This window comes from Phascolarctos cinereus, unplaced genomic scaffold (genome assembly GCF_003287225.1).
Source record: "Phascolarctos cinereus isolate Bilbo 61053 unplaced genomic scaffold, phaCin_HiC Scaffold_4;HRSCAF=312, whole genome shotgun sequence".
Lineage (NCBI taxonomy): Eukaryota > Metazoa > Chordata > Mammalia > Diprotodontia > Phascolarctidae > Phascolarctos > Phascolarctos cinereus.
In genome coordinates this window covers 697790296-697808226 of record NW_027555847.1, presented here as the reverse complement: position 1 = coordinate 697808226, position 17931 = coordinate 697790296, and the positions used below count along the sequence as shown (strand labels likewise).

Genomic DNA, 17931 nt, shown 5'->3' with positions numbered 1-17931 from the left:
CAGCCGCCGCCTGGGCCCCAGGGGCTGAAAGCCCTTCTGAGGACCGGGGGAAGGGGCCACGTCTCACCAATCACCTGCTAAACAGTTAATAACAATTCGATGAGCATTTATTAATCACCTCCTGGATGCAGGGCACTGAGAAAACAAGGACAGAAATAAAAACAGGTCCTGCCCTCAAGGGACTTCCACTCTAACAAGGACACAGCGCCCACAGCCTGTCATCCAGGCCAGCCAACTGCCAGGCACAGGGCACGCAAGCCAGCTATAGGGCAGAAGCAGCTTGTGGAAAACAAGAGGGTCGGCCTGCATAGTCAGTCGGTCAATAAACGCTTATTAGGCACCTACTCCATGCCAGGCACTGTGCTAAGTGCTAGGGAGCACAGAGACTGCTGTCGTTTGTCCTTCGTTCTTGAAGAGGACCGTGATGTCAGGGAGGCGATGCCGTGACATCCGAAAGATTACAGTGAGGCAGGGCTGTGCAAAGTCACCAGCCTCACTTTCTCCTCCAGAGCCATCTGGGTTCAGGGGCCAGATGAGGACACTAGGCATACAAAAAGAGGCAAAAGACAGTCCCTGCCCTTGAGGCTTACAGTCTAACGGGGGAGGGAGCAACACACCAACAAATACATGCAAAGACACTCTATCCAGGAAAAACAGGAAATCATTAAAAGAGGGAAGATCCAGCCCAGCTCAACTTCTGGGATCCTACAAACCCTCTCTGCCTCAATTTCCTCATCTGTAGAATGGGAATGATAACAGCACCACCCTTCACACAGTCGTCGTATGGATCAGATGAGTTAATAAAGAGCTTGGCCGGCCTCAAAGTGCTATGAAAAATTACCTATGAAGAAATGTGCTTTGCATGATTTCACATGCATAACTGATGTCGTGTTGCTTAACTTCTCAGTGGCCAGGGGAGGTCTGGGAGGCAGAGAATTTGGAACTCAAAATTAAAAAAAAAAAGTTAAAAATAAATAACAATTTTTTTGAGAATTGTGAAAAAGGGGAAAGGGGACACGAGCGGCTATTATCATCCCCATTTTGCAGATGAGGAAGCCTGAGGCTCAGAGAGAAAGACACTAACTTCCCCAGGGTCGTACTGCTAAGTGTCTGAGAAAGGATGGGAAGAGCAGGGTCCCTCCTTGCACTGGTTTCTTTAGTGCTAAAAAATTAATCTCAGGGACAACTAGGTGGCACAGTAGATAGAGCTCTGGCCTTGGAGTCAGGAGGACCTGAGTTCAAACCCGGCCTCAGACACATAACACTAGCTGTGTGACCATGGGCAAGTCACTTAACCCCATTGCCTAGCGCCCCCCCCCAAAAAAATTTAGTTTCCATCCCACGTTCTCAGAGGATGCCTAATCTCAGAGAAGGTCACGGGAGGATGAACAGCCCTTTACAATAATGCCCCCAGGGGCATTCCATGTGCTGCCCACTATGGATAAGGGAGGGAGAGGTTGGTCCCGACAGTGATGCCCATAATGCCCGGCAGCTGGACAGAGTAGAAAGGCAAGAACGGTCTCACGCCATCTTAGACCGAGAAGGGGAAGGGCATCTTTTGGTCATTCAATCCAACGCCTTCATTTTACTGAGGAGGAAACAGGACCACAGAGGCCCAATAACTTACCTGTGGTCACACCATCGGTCAATAAGCACTTATTATGAGCCTACCACGAGCCAGCCACAGGGCCAAGCACCGGGGACGCCCTCGAGGGCAGAGACAACCTGAAAAGAGCTATGTACCAACAAAACATGCCTAGGATGACTTGGGGACCATGCAGAAGGAAGGGGCTACCATAGAGGGGGACGAAGGCTAGAGGGCAGCCGGGGAGGCCAGAAGGCAGAGCCCTCGTCCCAGCCTCCCTGCATCACTGCCAGCGGCCTCTGTCATCGGTCTCCCTGCCTTTGCTTGGGCTGTGCCCCCTGCCTGGAATGCCCTACCCCCTCATTCCCACCTCTTAGAATCTCTGGCTTCCTTCAAGACTGCTCAAATGCTGCCTTTGACAGAAGGCCCTTTTGAGTCCCTGCAGCTGCTGGGGCCTTATTCTGTACGTATCTAGTAGATACCTACTTGGACATGTTAACTCCCTCGTTAGAATGCAAGCGTCCAGAAGGCAGGGACAGAGCAGCTAGATGGCGCAGTGGACAGAGCGCCAGGCCTAGAGTCAGGAAGACTCATGCATCTTCCTGAGTTCAAATACAGGCTCAGACACTTCCTAGCTGGGTGACCCTGAGCAAGTCACTTCACCCTGCTGGCCTCAGTTTCTTCATCTGTAAAATGAGCTGGAGAAGGAAATGGCAAAGCACTTCCAGGATCTCTGCCAAGAAGACCCCAGATGGGGTCATGGAGATTCAGACAGGACTGAACAACTGCTGTGATTTCTTTGTACGTCCAGCACTTAGCCCAGTAATTGATGAGCAGGAAGTCTCAATGACCACTTGCTGACTGTGCGATGAAACACCGGGGGCTTTAGCTGTAGACACCTTCTCAGTGACTTTTCTTCCAGGTTGGTCACCTGCCCTCCTCCTCACCCAGGACCAAACCATTGGTGGCGGCCAAACATTAATGGGTGACCCCTCCCGCAGCATCTCTCTCCTCTCTGTCTCTCCCCTCTCCTCTCCTCCCTTCTCTCTTTCATTCTCCCTCTCTCATTCTCCCTCCCTTTCCCTCCCACTCTCTCTCTCTCTCTCTCTCATTCTTTCTCCCTTTCTCTCCCTCATACACATACATACACACACACCCCCTAACCCCAAACCCACGCACCCACACCCCACGCACCATACCATCTCCAAAATCCCAGAAGACAAAGAATTTTGATCCTAAAAAGATGAAACCCAAAGGGTTTCTGAAACTGTACACTCCACCAGCTACTTGGGGCTGAAAGCCCGGCCTCCTCGCCTGCCCACATGTGGGAGTGGGCAGGGGGACAGCCGTTAAAATACTTTCTTTCCTTCAGTCTGATTTTGCTTTCACTTTCTCAACAGTTTTACTGGCCTGGGGCTGACGGGGGAGATTTCCGTTTCCTTCACAGCCCTGGCTCCTGTCTGAGGCCCCCACTTACTACACTTCCCCCCTCGAGTCCTCCCCACAACCCAAGTTAATCGTGAATAAAGAGGACACAACAAGTGTAGCTCCATTCCCACCCGAGCAAAGCCCCCTCACCCTGGCCCTGGTTGGGGTAGAGGGTGGGGGGTGGGGGTGAGGATTTCCAAAGTCAACACCCAAGAAAAAAAAATCAACCTCCAGGGACCAGCAACCAGCTCTTGACTCTTCCAAGGCCTAAAAGCAAGTCTTGTAGATCTGATCGCGCCAACTCCCTCCCTCAGGAAACTCCGATGGCTCCCTCTTGCCTCTAGAATCCAACACAGGTGCCTCTGTTTGGCTTCTAGAGACTTCCACACCTGGACTCTAGCACACCTCCCTAGGCCTTCCTCCCCTTCACCCCCTTATCAGGATCACCAAACCAGCCTTCTAGTGAGAAGGCTCCTCAGAGAAGACACTGAGGGGCAGCTAGGTGGTGCAGTGAATAGAGCACCGGCCCTGGATTCAGGAGGACCTGAGTTCAAATCCAGCCTCAGACACATAACACTTACTAGCTGTGCGACGCTGGGCAAGTCACTTAACCCCACGGCCTAGCCAAAAAAAAAAAAACCAGACAAAGAAGACACTGAGTTTCCCATTGCCAGGCCTTTGCTCAGGTTGTGCCCCCATGTACTCCCTTTCCTACCTCACGAACTCGGTTCAAATACTATCTCCTACATGAGGCTTAGCCTGCTTCCCCAGCAGTACTTACTCCCAAATCACCTTGTATGTCCTGAGTATCTATCTTGTAGATAAACACATACACATACATATCAGTAGTGTGGCCATCTTCTTCCTCCAGAATATAAGGTCCTGTGGGAGCAGGAAAGACCTCATTTTTTGTCTTTGTCTCCCCATGTCATTAGGCAATTAATAAAAACCTGCTGACTGGTTGGCTCATTTACGGAACCTGGGCCACCCTGGAAAAATCCTGCACAAACATGATTGGGGGAGCTGAAACTAGGGATGGGCCGATACAAGTCCGTGGGATTGGAGATTTAAAACTAGAAGGGACTCACAGGCTGTCCAGTCCGACCCCTTCATTCTACAAATGAGTAAACAGAGACCCAGGGAGAGGAAAGGGAGAGCGAAGTGACTTGCCCAGGGTCACACAGCTAGGAAGTGTCTAAGGCTGGATTTGAACACTAGAAGGCGAGTTTTCCTGATTCCAGGCTGGACACTCGTTCCACTCCACCATCTAGCAGCCAGTCAGTCGGGGGTTACTAAATGCTGGCGGGAGTGGATTAGTTTTAGAGGGCAAGGCCTGTCTCTGGTTTCTGTACCCTCCAACCTGAGAACAATGTAGGAACTTTTAATAAATGCTTGTTCATAGGAGCATAGATTTAAGGCTGGACTAGGGCGTTAAGGACCATCTAATTCCAACTCCCTCATTTTATATAACAGAGGTCACACGGACAGTCAGAGGCAGAGGCAGAATTCAAATCTGGGTCCCCTGACTTCAAGTCTAGCGCTCTCTCCACCTCACCACCACTTGCAATCCCAGAAGCGCTAACCATGCCTGACTTGTCCAAAGATGGGCGCTGAATACCGCCAGAAGTGCCAGCAGCCTAGACACAAACAGGCACTCAAAGGTGGAAGCATCCCCTCTCCCCCAGGCACGCCTCCGTCACCCCAGAGGGAGGGAAGGGGCCATGACAACCTATTACAAACAGATGTCGGCAATCGGATGTCTCCTTTTAAAACGGGAAAAGATAAGATGACACTTGAAGAAGTTGCCAAAGTCTGAAGGATTCGCTATTGTTCCGTAAATAAAATCCCGATAATGGAGAGCCCCTCAGTGACAGCACCTCGCCTGGTTTTCTAATTATTTCACCAAAGGCCCGAGTCCACAACATCTCAATCGCTTCAGGAGAATTTGTCTCTGTCATGATGAACGCTGGCCGCAGAGCTGGGGGCTCCTCCTCGGTGGCAGACGCTAATTAAAGGGTATTACGGCTGACCGATGCCCAAGGAAGTGAGCTCAAATGGGGGCGGGGGGAAGGCCAAGCAGGTCAGGGTAAAGGATGGGAAAGGGGGATGGGCTCTAGAAGGTAAAGGGGGGTGAGGAAGAGGAAAGGCAAGAACCCTGGGAGCCCTGCCCTTGGATGCAATGGGTAAGGGTGAGTGCAGTATAGTGAGTGGAAAGATCCCGTTATTATTAACTAGAGGCAGTGTTGCCTAATGGGTAGAGCCAGGTTCAGCGCCATAGGAGAGGGATTCCAGCAGACCTCTGACTCAGACCGGCCGCGCGACTCTGGGCAAAGTCATACAACATCTCTGTGAGGCTCTAAAAGAATCACTAAGCATTTCATTTATTAGACACCAACTGGGTGCTAGAGATTTATATAGATGGACGCAAAATACCCCTGCCCCCTAAATCACAGAATTGGAGAGCTGGAGGGAACCTCACTGGCCGCCTGGTGGAGCCCATACAAATCCCATCAGAACACACCCCAAAGGCAGTCATCCATTCTGCCTGAAGCCCTCCAAGCATGGGGAAGCCAGGGCCTTCCACCTGGGGACAGAGTTAATGGCAAGGAAGGTCTTCCCAACAGGGAGACTTAAGAGGCCTCTGCAGCTCCCCTCCCCCTCAGCTGACCCCTGGGGCCCATGGAACAAAACGAAGCTCTCTTCCACACTGAGGACCATCAAAGGCTTGAGGAGGACTCTCGCTATCTCTCCTGTCTTCTCCAAGCTACACGTGCCCAGTCTCTTCAGCCCCTCATCCTACTGAGAAGGTGCAAAGCCACACCTTAACGGCAAGCTCTCAGCTGGAGCTCCTTCAGCTGAATAAGTCATAGGCTCAGGCCAAAAGGGGGAGGGCAGAGAGGAGACGGGGAAGGCGGCAGGGCTGGGGGCGGGGAGGAGAGAGAAAGAGAGACAGAGACAGAGACAGAGGAGAGAAACAGAGAAAGAGAGACAGGAGAGAGAGGAGAGGGACAGGAAGGAAGAGAGAGGAGAGAGGAAAAGAAAGAGAGAGAGAGGCAGAGGAGAGAGAGGGAGAGAGGGACAGAAAGAGAGGAGAGGGAGAGAGAGAAGAGAGAGGTAGGAGGGGGAGGAGAAACGAGAAGAGAAAGACAGAGAGAGACAGAGGAGAGACAGAGAGAAGAGAGAGATAGGAGGGGGAGGAGAGAGAGGAAAGAGAGAAGAGAAAGGGGGAGAGAGAAGAGAGGAAGAGAAAAGAGAGAGAGACAGGACAGAGAGAGAGAGACAGGAGAGAGAGGAGAGGGAGAGGAAGGAAGAGAGAGGAGAGAGGAAGAGAAAGAGAGAGAGAGAGCCAGAGGAGAGAGAGGGAGAGAGGACAGAAAGAGAGGAGAGGGAGAGAGAGAAGAGAGAGAGAGGAGAGGGAGAGGAAGGAAGAGAGAGGAGAGAGGAAGAGAGAGAGAGAGAGGAGAGGGAGGCAGGGGGAGGAAGAGAGAGCAAGAGAAAAAGAGAGAGAGAGAGACAGAGGAGAGAGAGACAGAGAGAGAGACAGGAGAGAGAGGAGAGGAGAGGAGGAAGAGAGAGAGAGAGAAGAGAAAGAAAGAGAGAGAGGGAGAGAGAGACAGAAAGAGAGGAGAGGAAGAGAGAAGAGAGAGACAGGAAAGGGAGGCAGAGGGAGGAAGAGGGAGGAAGAGAGAAGAAGAGAAATAGAGAGACAGAGGAGAGAGAGAGAGGAGAAAGGGAGAGAAAGACAGAAAGAGAGGAGAGGGAGAGAGAGGAGAGGGAGGCAGAGGGAGGAAGAGAGAGGGGAGAGGAAGTGAGAGAGACAGAAAGAGAGGAGAGGGAGAGAGAGAGGAGATAGGACAGAGAGAAGACAGAGATAGAGGACACAGAGAGAGAAGAGAGGGAGGGGGAGAAAGAGAGAAGAAAGAATCAGAGATATGAATGGATAGAGAGCTACGGATGGTCAGATAGCCAGATGGACAGATGGAAGGGTAGAGAGATGACAGAAAAGAATGGAAAGAGAGACGGTTAGCTAAAAGGATGGATGGATAGGAGACAGAGAAGAAGATGATAGAGACAAAGACAGAACTAGGTGACAGGATACATAGATCGATAGGAGACAGATAGGCAGCTGTTAGAGACAGGACAGGCATTAACTACCTACTCCAGGCACCACACCAAGCGTCCCTGCGCTCAAAGACCTCTGTCTTTCGTTGTTACTTCAATAACCAGGTAAAGCCATAACAGGGTTTTCTTGGGTTTTCTCCCTTCCCAGATGTGCCGTGATGGGCACGCCGCCTCTCTGAGCTTCCGTTTGCTGACCCACAGGTTTGATACAAGAATCTTACAGGGCGATGTTGGCCATTGTTACTAACACGAGAATTTAGGGCTCTAATTGGGAAGAGGCCTCATCTCAAAGGTTTGATCCAAGCCCCTCACTCTGCAGAGGAGAGAACAGAGGCACGGGACTTGCCTAAGATGACCCAAATGGTAAGGAGCAAAGGTGGGATTTGAACCCAGGTCCTCGGACTTCATACCGATCATTTTCTTCCCCACGATACAATCCCTTTGCCCAAGAAAGAGCAACGGCTGAATAGAGGAAAACCGGTTCAAGGGAAGAATATTATATCCTGAAGAAATCCTGGTAACATCCCCTTCTGGTGCACCCCATCATCTGCTGGAAATAATTGTGCTGACTTCCCTTCCTTCTTTGCAGAGGTGGGGGACTATGGCTGTGGAACGCTGCACACCCTGTCAGCCTCAGCTGGCATGTTGGCTGGGTTGGCTACATTTTCTTCCAGTCATCCAACCATCACAGATTTATAACAGGAAGGGATTTATTTAGATCTGTCCTCTAGTCTAACACCCCTCCCCATTTTACAGGGATGGAGGCGAGGCGGGAGGCCAAGCTAGGGATGGAGACGAGGAGGGAGGCCCAGCTAGGGGGGAGACTGAGCTAGGGGTGGAGATGAGAAGGGAGGGTGGAGGCCCATGGGCAAAGGTCCACCAAGGGAGATGGGCCAGCAAACTGACTGCTGGCAGCAGTCTGGCCAGAATGGAGACTGGTTCAGGTCCACAAAGACGGGTGGGAGGTGGACTGCAGAGGACCCTCAAAGCTCAGTGGGGAGCCAAGGATGGTTTTTGAGTAGGAACTGCATCTTACCCGATTCTATTCTATTTCTGACAGTGCCCCACACCTTACCCACTCTCGTTTAGTTAGTCAATCTGACTCTTCACAACCCTATTTGGGGCATTCTTTTTCTTTTTGCTTTCTGCTGAGGCAGTTGGGGTTAAGTGACTTGCCCAGGGTCACACAGCTAGTAAGTGTCAAGTGTCTAAGGCCGGATTTGAACTCAGGTCCTCCTGACTCCAAGGCCAGAGCTCTATCCACTGAGCCACCTAGCTGCCCCTATTTGGGGAGTTCTTGGCCAAGATACTGGAGTGGTTTGCCATTTCCTTCACGAGCTCATTTTCCAGATGAGGAAACTGAGGCAAACAGGGTGAAGTGACTTGCCCAGGATCACACAGCTAGGAAGTGCCTGAGGCCTGATGTGAACTCACAAAAATGAGTTTTCTTGACTCCAGGCCTGGTGTTCTATCCACTGAGCCACCTACATGAGAAAGGGCAGAAGGGTGGAGAGGAGGAAGGAAGAGAATGAGAGAGAGAGGAAGAAGGGAGGAAGAGGAGTGTGGTTTGGCTCCTTAAATAATCTGGACTCAGGCTAGACCACCATCTTTAATATTCCACATTCAGTCTTGATAGATATCCCCACACCACCCCATAAGAACTGAGATGCCCCCGGCCGTGGGATACCCTTACCACTGATTCCAAGAGCTGTGTCCTCAATGGTTCCACTGTAATGAAATTTTGTGGTCTGATAAGGAGTCACACATAAGGAGTGTTTTAAAGTGTACAGCCTGCTCTCCCCATGCCCCTGACCTCTCTGGGCCCCTCGGAGCTCCAAATCTATGATGATCCTCTAACGGTCCCTGGATAGGCAGAGCTAACACCTCAGAGAGACAGGAAAGTGAGGCTCAGTCAGTAAGGTCAATCCACTTAGCCAAAGCTGTCCAGGCAACTTAAACAGCAGACAAGACTTGACCCTAGCCTAGGTCACCTGTCTCCAAATCCAGTTCTGTTTTGGAAGCTATACCAAGATGCCTCCAGGATCTTACCCGGAATAAGGGAGCCATCTACTAATTTTTTATTTTATTTTATTTACTTATTTATATTTTGGAGGTGATAAGGGTTAAGTGACTTGCCCAAGGTCACATAGCTAGTAAGTGTCCGAGGCTGGATTCAAATTCAGGTCTTCCTGACTCCAGGGCTGGTGCTCTATCCACTGAGCCACCTACTAGTAACCTTTTATTTTTTGCTATAAATTTTTGCTGCAATTTGTTTTAAAATAACCAGCACTTGCTTTAGGCTCAAACCTCTGTAAGCCCTTGCATGGCTGGGTTTCAGTCTGCCATTAGGAAGATTCTAGCCCTTGGGCTAGAACTCCTCCACAACTCCTCCCTCTGGGCCCTCTCCTTCCCCCTCTCCCACCCCACCACCCATCTTACTTCCACTTGCCTCTTTCTTCTCTCCAATCTCTCTGGCTCCGCTTTCCCTCCTGGCTTCCTCCCCAACTTCCAGCTGCCTCCTCGCCTTAGGGAGGCCTTTCCACCTTTTGCTCAGACACATCTCATGTCTCTTGGCTGCTCTCTGCCTGGAATTCCTCCCCTTTGCACCGGCCTCCTGCTCCCAGGGGCTCTCTCCCATGACAGGGCGGAAATGCTCCCAAAGCTTCTGCTCATTCTCAGAATCCACTTCCTCTCCCCCTACCCACGCATAGTCCCAACTGCCTCAGAACCCTGGGGAGCCACTGTTCGGCCCAACTGTCCCAAGCCAGGGTTTCTCGCTCCCTCACAGGAGCACCAGAATTCCAAGGAGGTTATCCAGGTTAATAATGGCAACAGCCAGTGTTTCTAGGCTGCTCTGGAAAAGGGGATTTAGAAACCACGTCATCCCAGCAGCAAATGAAGGAAGCACAAAAGTTTGGATGGAAGAAAAGACTTGGGAAAGATGCAATAATCCGGATCGTCAAATATCGATAAGGCTCTCACATGGAAGAGGGATCAGAATGGTCTCGCTCGGCCCCGGAAGGCGGAACTGGAACCATGGGCCAGGCAGATTTTTAACTCAACATATGATAACATATGAGCGCCAGAAATGACGTAGGAAAAAATCTAGCTTCAGATTCCACGTCAGACTACTGCTGGCTGTGTAATCCTGGAGAACCCACTTAAGCCCACTGCCTAGCCAAAAAACACACAAACACACACACACACACACACACACACAAATTCTATATAGCCTTTCCAATTGTACCATGATGCCTCTCAGAAGGTAAGTGACTTACCCAGGGTCACACAGGCTAGTTAAGTCCTAGAGATTCCCAACCCAGCCCTTCCTGCCAGTCCTGTAGCCATGACCCAATTAACCCCCACATACCCACCGTCTACCTTCTGTGAGGAACAAATGAAGAAATCAGGACGTCGGAGAATGACGGTTACTTAGTTTCTTAGGCCTCAGTTTCCTCATCTGCACAAGGAGGGGTTTAGACTACCTAGTCTGGGAGGTGCCTTCATGTATACAAATGAATGCCATGCTACTTTATGCAACGTTCATCAGTGGTGAGGGAAGTCAATCAATAAACATTTATTAGGCACCTACCATGTGCCAGGCATTCGGCTAAGCCCTGGGGATACAAAAAAAGGTAAAAGATAGTCTCTGCCCTGGAGGAGGTCACAGTCTGACAGAGGAGATAACAGTCAAACAAGATAGAAATAGGACAAACAGGAAATAATCAGCAGAGGAAAAGGGTGTAGAATGAAAGGAAATGGAGAAAGGCTTCCTGCCTCTCTGGTGGGATTTCAGCTAGGGCCTGAAGGAAGCTGGGGGTTAGGGATGAGGGACAGGATGGGCTGAGGTGGTCACAAACACGTCCCAAAGGAGCCACACACACAAGACACACCAACCAGACCCATCTCCGCACCCCAAGCCGGAGGTCCTTGTTTCCAACCATTCCTGCCTCACTCTTCCAGAAAAACTACCAGTAAGGAGAATTCAAGTGGCATTGTGTTTTAGCCTCCAGAGACAATAGTCAGATCTCATTCAAAAGTCTCTTTTCTAAGGCAAACCAGTCTTCTCTCTCCTCTCCTGACTCAGTTCCATCCATAAATCCAGGAGGATCTTTTCCATCTAGAGATTAGATAGGGCCAGTCAGGTCAGCTGGAGGGGGGAAGAGGGCTAATGAGCCAGGGGTCGTGGGTTCAATTCTCTAGGGGCCCCCATCAGCTTCTAAGGTTGCAGACGGCACCCCCAACTGACCCTACCAGCTGGACATAAAAAAGGAATGAGGCCAGGAGAGGACAGTCCAGCCAGACACAGATCCACCACCACTTCTGGGGAAATAGTAATTTATGGTAAATACGGGATGATGGTGATTAGACAGCATCTTTGTTAGAGACAAAGCATTAGTCGAGACCTCCCAGCCACTAACTGCTTCCAGAAACAGGCTGCACTCTCCTTCCAGAAAGGTGTCAGATCAAAGTACTCTTTTTTAACTAATCATCATTCAGCACTAATCACTTATTACTTACAGAAGGCAGTAACCAGATCTGTGCAAGGGGGAGGGGGTGAGGAAGGGAGGAGGGATCATGACATCCTTCCCAGGTAGCCTTGATCTTTCATCCAGCCCATTTCCTCAAAGCCTCAAAAAGCTAAAACAGTCGCTTCTTTAATGAGCTTGTACCTTAACGACCCGTACCCTCACCCCTCAACCTCAGGCAGAAGGGCATGAAAGTATCAACAAGTCTCCCTCCCCCCTTGCCCTTTTCTCGCTTCTCTCCTGGTCAAGCTCCCTGACCCAGAGCTGGAAGGGACTTCAGAGACCTTCCAATCTAACTCCCTCATTTTGCAGATGGGGGAAACTGAGTCCCACAAAGAAAAACCGCTTTGCACAAAGTCACACACGGAATATGTGGATTTTGAGTCATTTCCATAATGCAAACATTTCCAGGCACTGGCTTTTATATAACCAGTTTCAGTGGGAATCTCCAAGAGACTGTATTCCTTCCATCTCTCCTCCTTTCCCCAGTCCAGAAGTCATCTCACAGTCTACTGGGTCTTGATGCTGGAAAGAGTAGCCAGCCCCAAGATGAGGGCGCTGTTTCTGGTCCCTGGCAGGATATGGCCCACGTCCAGGCTGAGCCACTCACATGGGTCCCTCCATCAGTCCTGAGGTGAGAGCAGGGTGGCAGTGAGCTGTCTTCTGGCTGGTTTGAGGGCTTCTTCTCTCAGGAGCCCATGTTCTATCAATAGCTGCCTTAACGCCGTTTCCCAGCTGATGGGGAGTCTGGACAGTGTGGTCCACGGTTCTTCTGGCCTGGATGCCTAGCCCCCCATGACAGCCAAGGATATCTTTTCCATTCCCCAGAAGCCTCAACACTTAGGGAGACAGAGAAGGGACAAAACTACTCTACTAGCCCTATTTCCTTCAATGGGGGCTTCTCACCCAAAGCCACCAGGGACCCTTGAAAAAAGTCAGTGACGAAGAAGAAAAGAAAAATCAACCCAAGACCGAGAAGAACTAATGTAGCAACAATAACACACACTGTGATGGGGTTAAAACGATCCCAGGACTAAGGGGGGGACCGGGGGACACCAGCAGTGGAAACCAGAGCCTACCTTGCCAGGACAGGACTGTATGCTCAAAACATAAAAAAAAAAACAAACCAGGAATCTGACCAGCACGGAGCGAGCCTGTCAAGCCAGCCACATCACTCCCCTGAGCACACAGTGGGTCTGTTCTGATCACACACTAGTGTTTCATGGGTAAAGCACACAAAAATACAATCTACCAACGGGTGGTGGAGAGGCGCACGTAGTGAGGGAACACAGGCTGTGGCTTATTACCACCTTCAAGGTAAAAGACATGTATGTCCAGTCAAGGAGGAAGAGCAGAGCATAAGAGATGGACAACCCAAATGCTGCGTTCCTAGGCATAAATCAATAAAAGAGACGTAGGAAGCTGCCAGACACAACTTCTAAGGAAGGGCCTGGACACGGATCATTCAGGGAGAGGAAGGCACTCATCATCTGCACCCCTGCACAGGCAGAAGGAATCCCCCTCCCGCCCCCCACGCCCCATGGTGGAGCCCCCTGGACACCAAAGTCAACACACTTAGCATTGTAAGCTGTTGAAAAGAAAGCGACCAATGAAGCGTGGAAAGAGACTATTCCACCCACCCACTGGCTTCAGCAAAAGAGAAGAGGATACCCAGGGTCAGGGAGGTCCCCTGAAGCCCCACAGGCACTCTGGTGACTGCTCACCTTTGCTGTCTTCTTGGGCCACGTGACCACAGGCACACCAGTGATTGCCAGGCTTTGATCATCGTCAGCATGCTCCTTCAGGACATTCTGTGGTCAGAGAAAGGACCTGGGTTAGGGCACTGGGAGAAGAAAGGGAGCAGGGGCTCCTAGTGGCCCTACTGCCTTCATTGGCCAATGACCAAAGGGCCAAACCTACCTCCTCTTCTGCTCCTGACTCTTCCCAGGGCTGGGAAGAGGAGGCTGGCCAGATTCTGAAGGGCAGGCATGGAAAAAAAGGTACAACAACTGATCTGGAAAGCCAAAAAAAGCCTTTAGCCAAATCGCCAGCATGATCCTGGGTGAGTTAAAAACCTATCAGGGCTCCAGCAACCTCAACATAAAATGAGAGGGGGTGGACTACACCAGAGGTGCCCAAACTTATCTGGCTGACCACCCCCTTTAAAAAGAAAAATTACTCAGCGCCCCCCCGGAAATCCACTTTCTTTAACCCTTTAATAGTTTTTTAATTTGTGTCTTTTCAAAAAAATATAAATTTTTTTAAATAACGCATCTTAAATTTAATAATTTATTATAAATTTGTGGGTTTTTTCCTGTATTGAAATTTGGATGATGCAATATTGTGTCATATAGCATCATATTGTAAACAAGTCATTACACGCACATATTCCTGCCACAATGCATCCTGGACTTCCCGACAATGCACAACATGCATACCTCCCAACACTTGCTTGTTAAGACCTGTCAGTGGACTTGACCACTAATTGGTTCTAACTTGCATTTTGTGTGTGTATATGGAAAATAATGTCATCACTATGACTTTCACTCTTTTACACAACAGCTGAAACACGCACGAAAGGTTTTCCAAAATTTTCTTCTCTTCTTTCCTTATGCCTCTCCGCCCCCTTATTTTTATTCACGGCCCCCCAGTTGCACCCCATCGTTTCAGCGTGCCCCCCCCAGGGGGTGGTATCACCCACTTTGGGAACCTATAGACTAGCCGGTCCCATGAGCCTGGGATCCGTATGGGACGTCAGTTCCTAGCGGATCACTTTTGTCTTTCTAAGCCAGAGTGTCCATATACGCTCAAGAGAGAAGAAGAGAGAGTGACCCACCGAGGAAGAGGTGTCAGGCACATCACTAGATGCTGGAGATACAAAAGCAGAAACCAACAGTCCCTGGCCCTCAAGAAGCTGACATTCTATCGGGGAGGTTACACGTACATACAGTAGTATGGACAGTCAGTCAGCTGCACTTATTAAGCACCACTGAATGCAGACACTGCGCTAAGCAGTGAGTTAAACGCAAAATAAACACAAGGTAAATTCTTTTTACACATAATAGTAGATCTAGTCGGTCAGCTAGCACTTATTAAAAGCCTATTGTATGCCAGACACTATGCTAGGTACCGAATTAAAGGCAAAATACACCCAAGATAATTTTTTTACACATAATAGTATATCTAATCAGTTAGGCCAACTAGCGCTTCTTAAGCACCTACTGTATGCCAGACGCTGTACTAAGCACTGAGTCAAATATAAAATAAACAGAGGGTAATTTTTTTACACATAGCAGTATATCTAGTCAGTCAACTAACATTTATTAAGCACCTATGTATGCCAGGCACTGTGCAAAGCACTGAATTATGTTATTTATTTTTTGGGGGGGAGGAAGCACTCACAGCTGGTACTACAGCACATAAGAGCCCTGGACCTGGAATCAGGAAGACTTGGGTTACATCCTACCTCTGACACTACCCATACGACCCTAGGCAAGTCCTAGCCTCGCTGGGCTTAAGGAAACTCTCAAGTGCTCTCTCTAAGATCCATTCCGGGCACATCACTTCCCCTATGTCTGCCTCGGTTGTAACACCTACCTCCCATGGTTCTTGAGAGGCTCAAATGAAAAAATATTGGGGGCAGCTAGGTGGCGCGGTGGATAGAGCACCGGCCCTGAAGTCAGGAGGACCTGAGTTCAAATCCGGCCTCAGACACATAACACTTACTAGCTGCGTGACCCTGGGCAAGTCACTTAACCCCAATTGCCTCACCAAAAAAACAAAAACAAAATATACATATCTGTAAAATTCTGACACCTGACACACAGTAGGTACTTAATCAATGCTCGTTTTCTCCTGTCCTCATTCCAGATGAGGAATCTGAGGAAATGACTTTCCCAAGCACATCCTGGTAATGCTCAGTTTCCCGGGTCCTCTGACCTGAGATCCAGCAGGCTTTCTAGTATGCTGCTGTTCAGTTGTTTCAGTCGTGTCTAACTCTTTGTGACCCCATTTGGGGTCTTCTTGGCAAGGGCACTGGAGCGATTTGCCATTTCCTTCTCCAGGGTATTTTTGCAGATGAGAAAATTAAGGCAAACAGGGTTAAGTGACTTGTCCAGGGTCAACCAACCATGAAGCGTCTGAAGCCAGATTTGAACTCAGAAACATAAAATCTTCCTGACACCAGGCCTGGCGCTCTATGCACTATGGCGGCCACCTAGCTGCCCCACATTCAAAAATCTACTTCTTTGCAGAAAGGATAAGTATGGATCAGACTGGGCTTTAACTCCAATAGACCCTGAAACTCACCTCTCCTAAGACCTAGCTTTTTCTCAAACCTCGTTCATAAATATCAGTAAGAACAGAAAACTTAGGGACCTGGTCCCCACTAAGGGAAGCTAACACGTCAATCCCAATCCCTTGAAAGTCTGGACTGCACAATCTGGGCCTCTGGCAGTGAATAACTCACTTCGGTTTTAGATCGAACGATCCGATGAAAAAAAACTCAGAAGAACTCTGCGTGGAAAGCCGAACTCAAGAGTCCCCGGGCCTTGTGAGAATCAGATGTGAAGTGCTTCCTAACCTGAAAGTACTCTAGGAATGCCAGCTAGTAAGTCGTAAGAGCTGTTGTTGTTAGTAAGACTGTTACCAACCCCAACCTTTCTTACCTCTATCGCTATAGTTATTGTTATTATCAAGCACAACCCTTAATGTTGTCTTTTTTTTTAATTATTGTTAACAACCCTAACCCCACTGGCTGTAAGTGTTGTTATTTATTCCCCTAGGGCAGGGCTTGTAAAATTAGAAGCTTCTGATAGAACGAAGCTGAGAATATATCTGTATTCACAAAAAAAAAAGGCAGGAGGAAGGAAGAAGCAGAGAAGTCTTGCTTTGACAGGACCAGCATAAACCTTGAAGAACTACAGAAATGTGAGGGATTATAAGCACTAATTACTACTAATTAATAGCTAACACTCTAGTCTCAGCATAATGTCTACACATTGATAAAGGAGCTTTTCTCACCAGGAACTCCCTCCGCCCATGAAGTCAGGGGTCTGGTCCACGATGGAAAAAAATGTAGAATAATGAATTGAAGAAGCAGCATAAGATAGTGACTAGAGCTGACCTGGGAGGCAGGTTCTGGGCTCGGGTCTTGCCTCAGACTCACCCTGGCTGGGTGACTAAATTTGTGGCTTAAGCTCTAAGTGTTTCAGACAATTTTCTAAGATTACTGGTAGGAAAAATTCCTCGCAGGGTGCTTTTTATACTGCCGAAATCATGGATCCAGACAAAAACAAAACAAAAAGCCATCAAAAACTAATAAACAAATAAATATTAAATACTAATCAATTGGTAATTAATTTAACAATTAGTAATAGCTTGCTTGGTCACAATTAAATTAATAATTACTTAGTTAATTGGATGGTTTAGCCAACTGCTTAGTACCTGTGTTAAAGCTCATAGGACTTCACTGGCTCCTTGGTGCCCACAAGTTAAGCACCAAATTCATGGGCTTAACATTCTTAACTTAAATGCTCAATTCTTAACATGGGCAGCTGGGGGCGCCATAGTGCACAGCGCGCTAGGTCTGGAGTCAGGAAGACTCATTTTCCTGACTTCAGATCCAGCCTCAGACACTCCCTAGCTGTGTGACCCTGGGTAAGTCACTTACCTGCCTCTACCTCAGTTTCCTCAACTGTAAAACAGAGATAATAATCTTACCTTCCTCGCAAAGCTGCCGTGAGGATCAAAAGAGACGGTATTTGTGAAGCGCTTAGCACAGTGCCTGGCACGGGGGTGGGGAGCCTATGGCCTTCTAGGTCCTCAAGTGCAGCCTTTTGACTGAATCCAAACCTCACAGAACATCTGTTCGATGACACAGATTCCCCACCCCTGGCCTGGCACATAAATGCTAGCTATTATTATTATTATTATTATTATTATTATTATTATTCTATTAAAGGCTCTTTCACAGTCGGGACTCAACTTGCCTTTCTAGACTTACATCCCTCCAAAGCACTGATCTGACCATGTCACTCCCCAGTCCAGAACCTCCAGAGGCTCCTTTACTTGGGAGTTTAAAGCCCTTTATAACCTGGCTCCGTCTTATACAAAGTCAGTCCGTTGGCACTTATTATATACCTACCGCGTGCCAGGCAGGGTGCTTAGCACTGAATTAGTGCAACAGTCCCCTCACTGTACTCTGAACATCTAAGCCAAAACAGCCCTCATGCCGTTCCTCCTATATGACGCTCCCAATTCCAGCCT

General features: G+C 49.0%; 1 protein-coding gene across 1 annotated transcript in view; it reads right to left on the bottom strand.

Annotated features, from left to right (window-relative positions):
• The window catches only part of KDM2B (lysine demethylase 2B), a 137692-nt gene that overhangs the window by 36711 nt on the left and 83050 nt on the right, over positions 1 to 17931 (bottom strand). The window contains exon 13 of the mRNA XM_078154287.1: positions 13389 to 13475. Coding sequence (XP_078010413.1) covers positions 13389 to 13475 — 87 coding nt within the window. The remainder of the gene's footprint in view (positions 1 to 13388; positions 13476 to 17931) is intronic.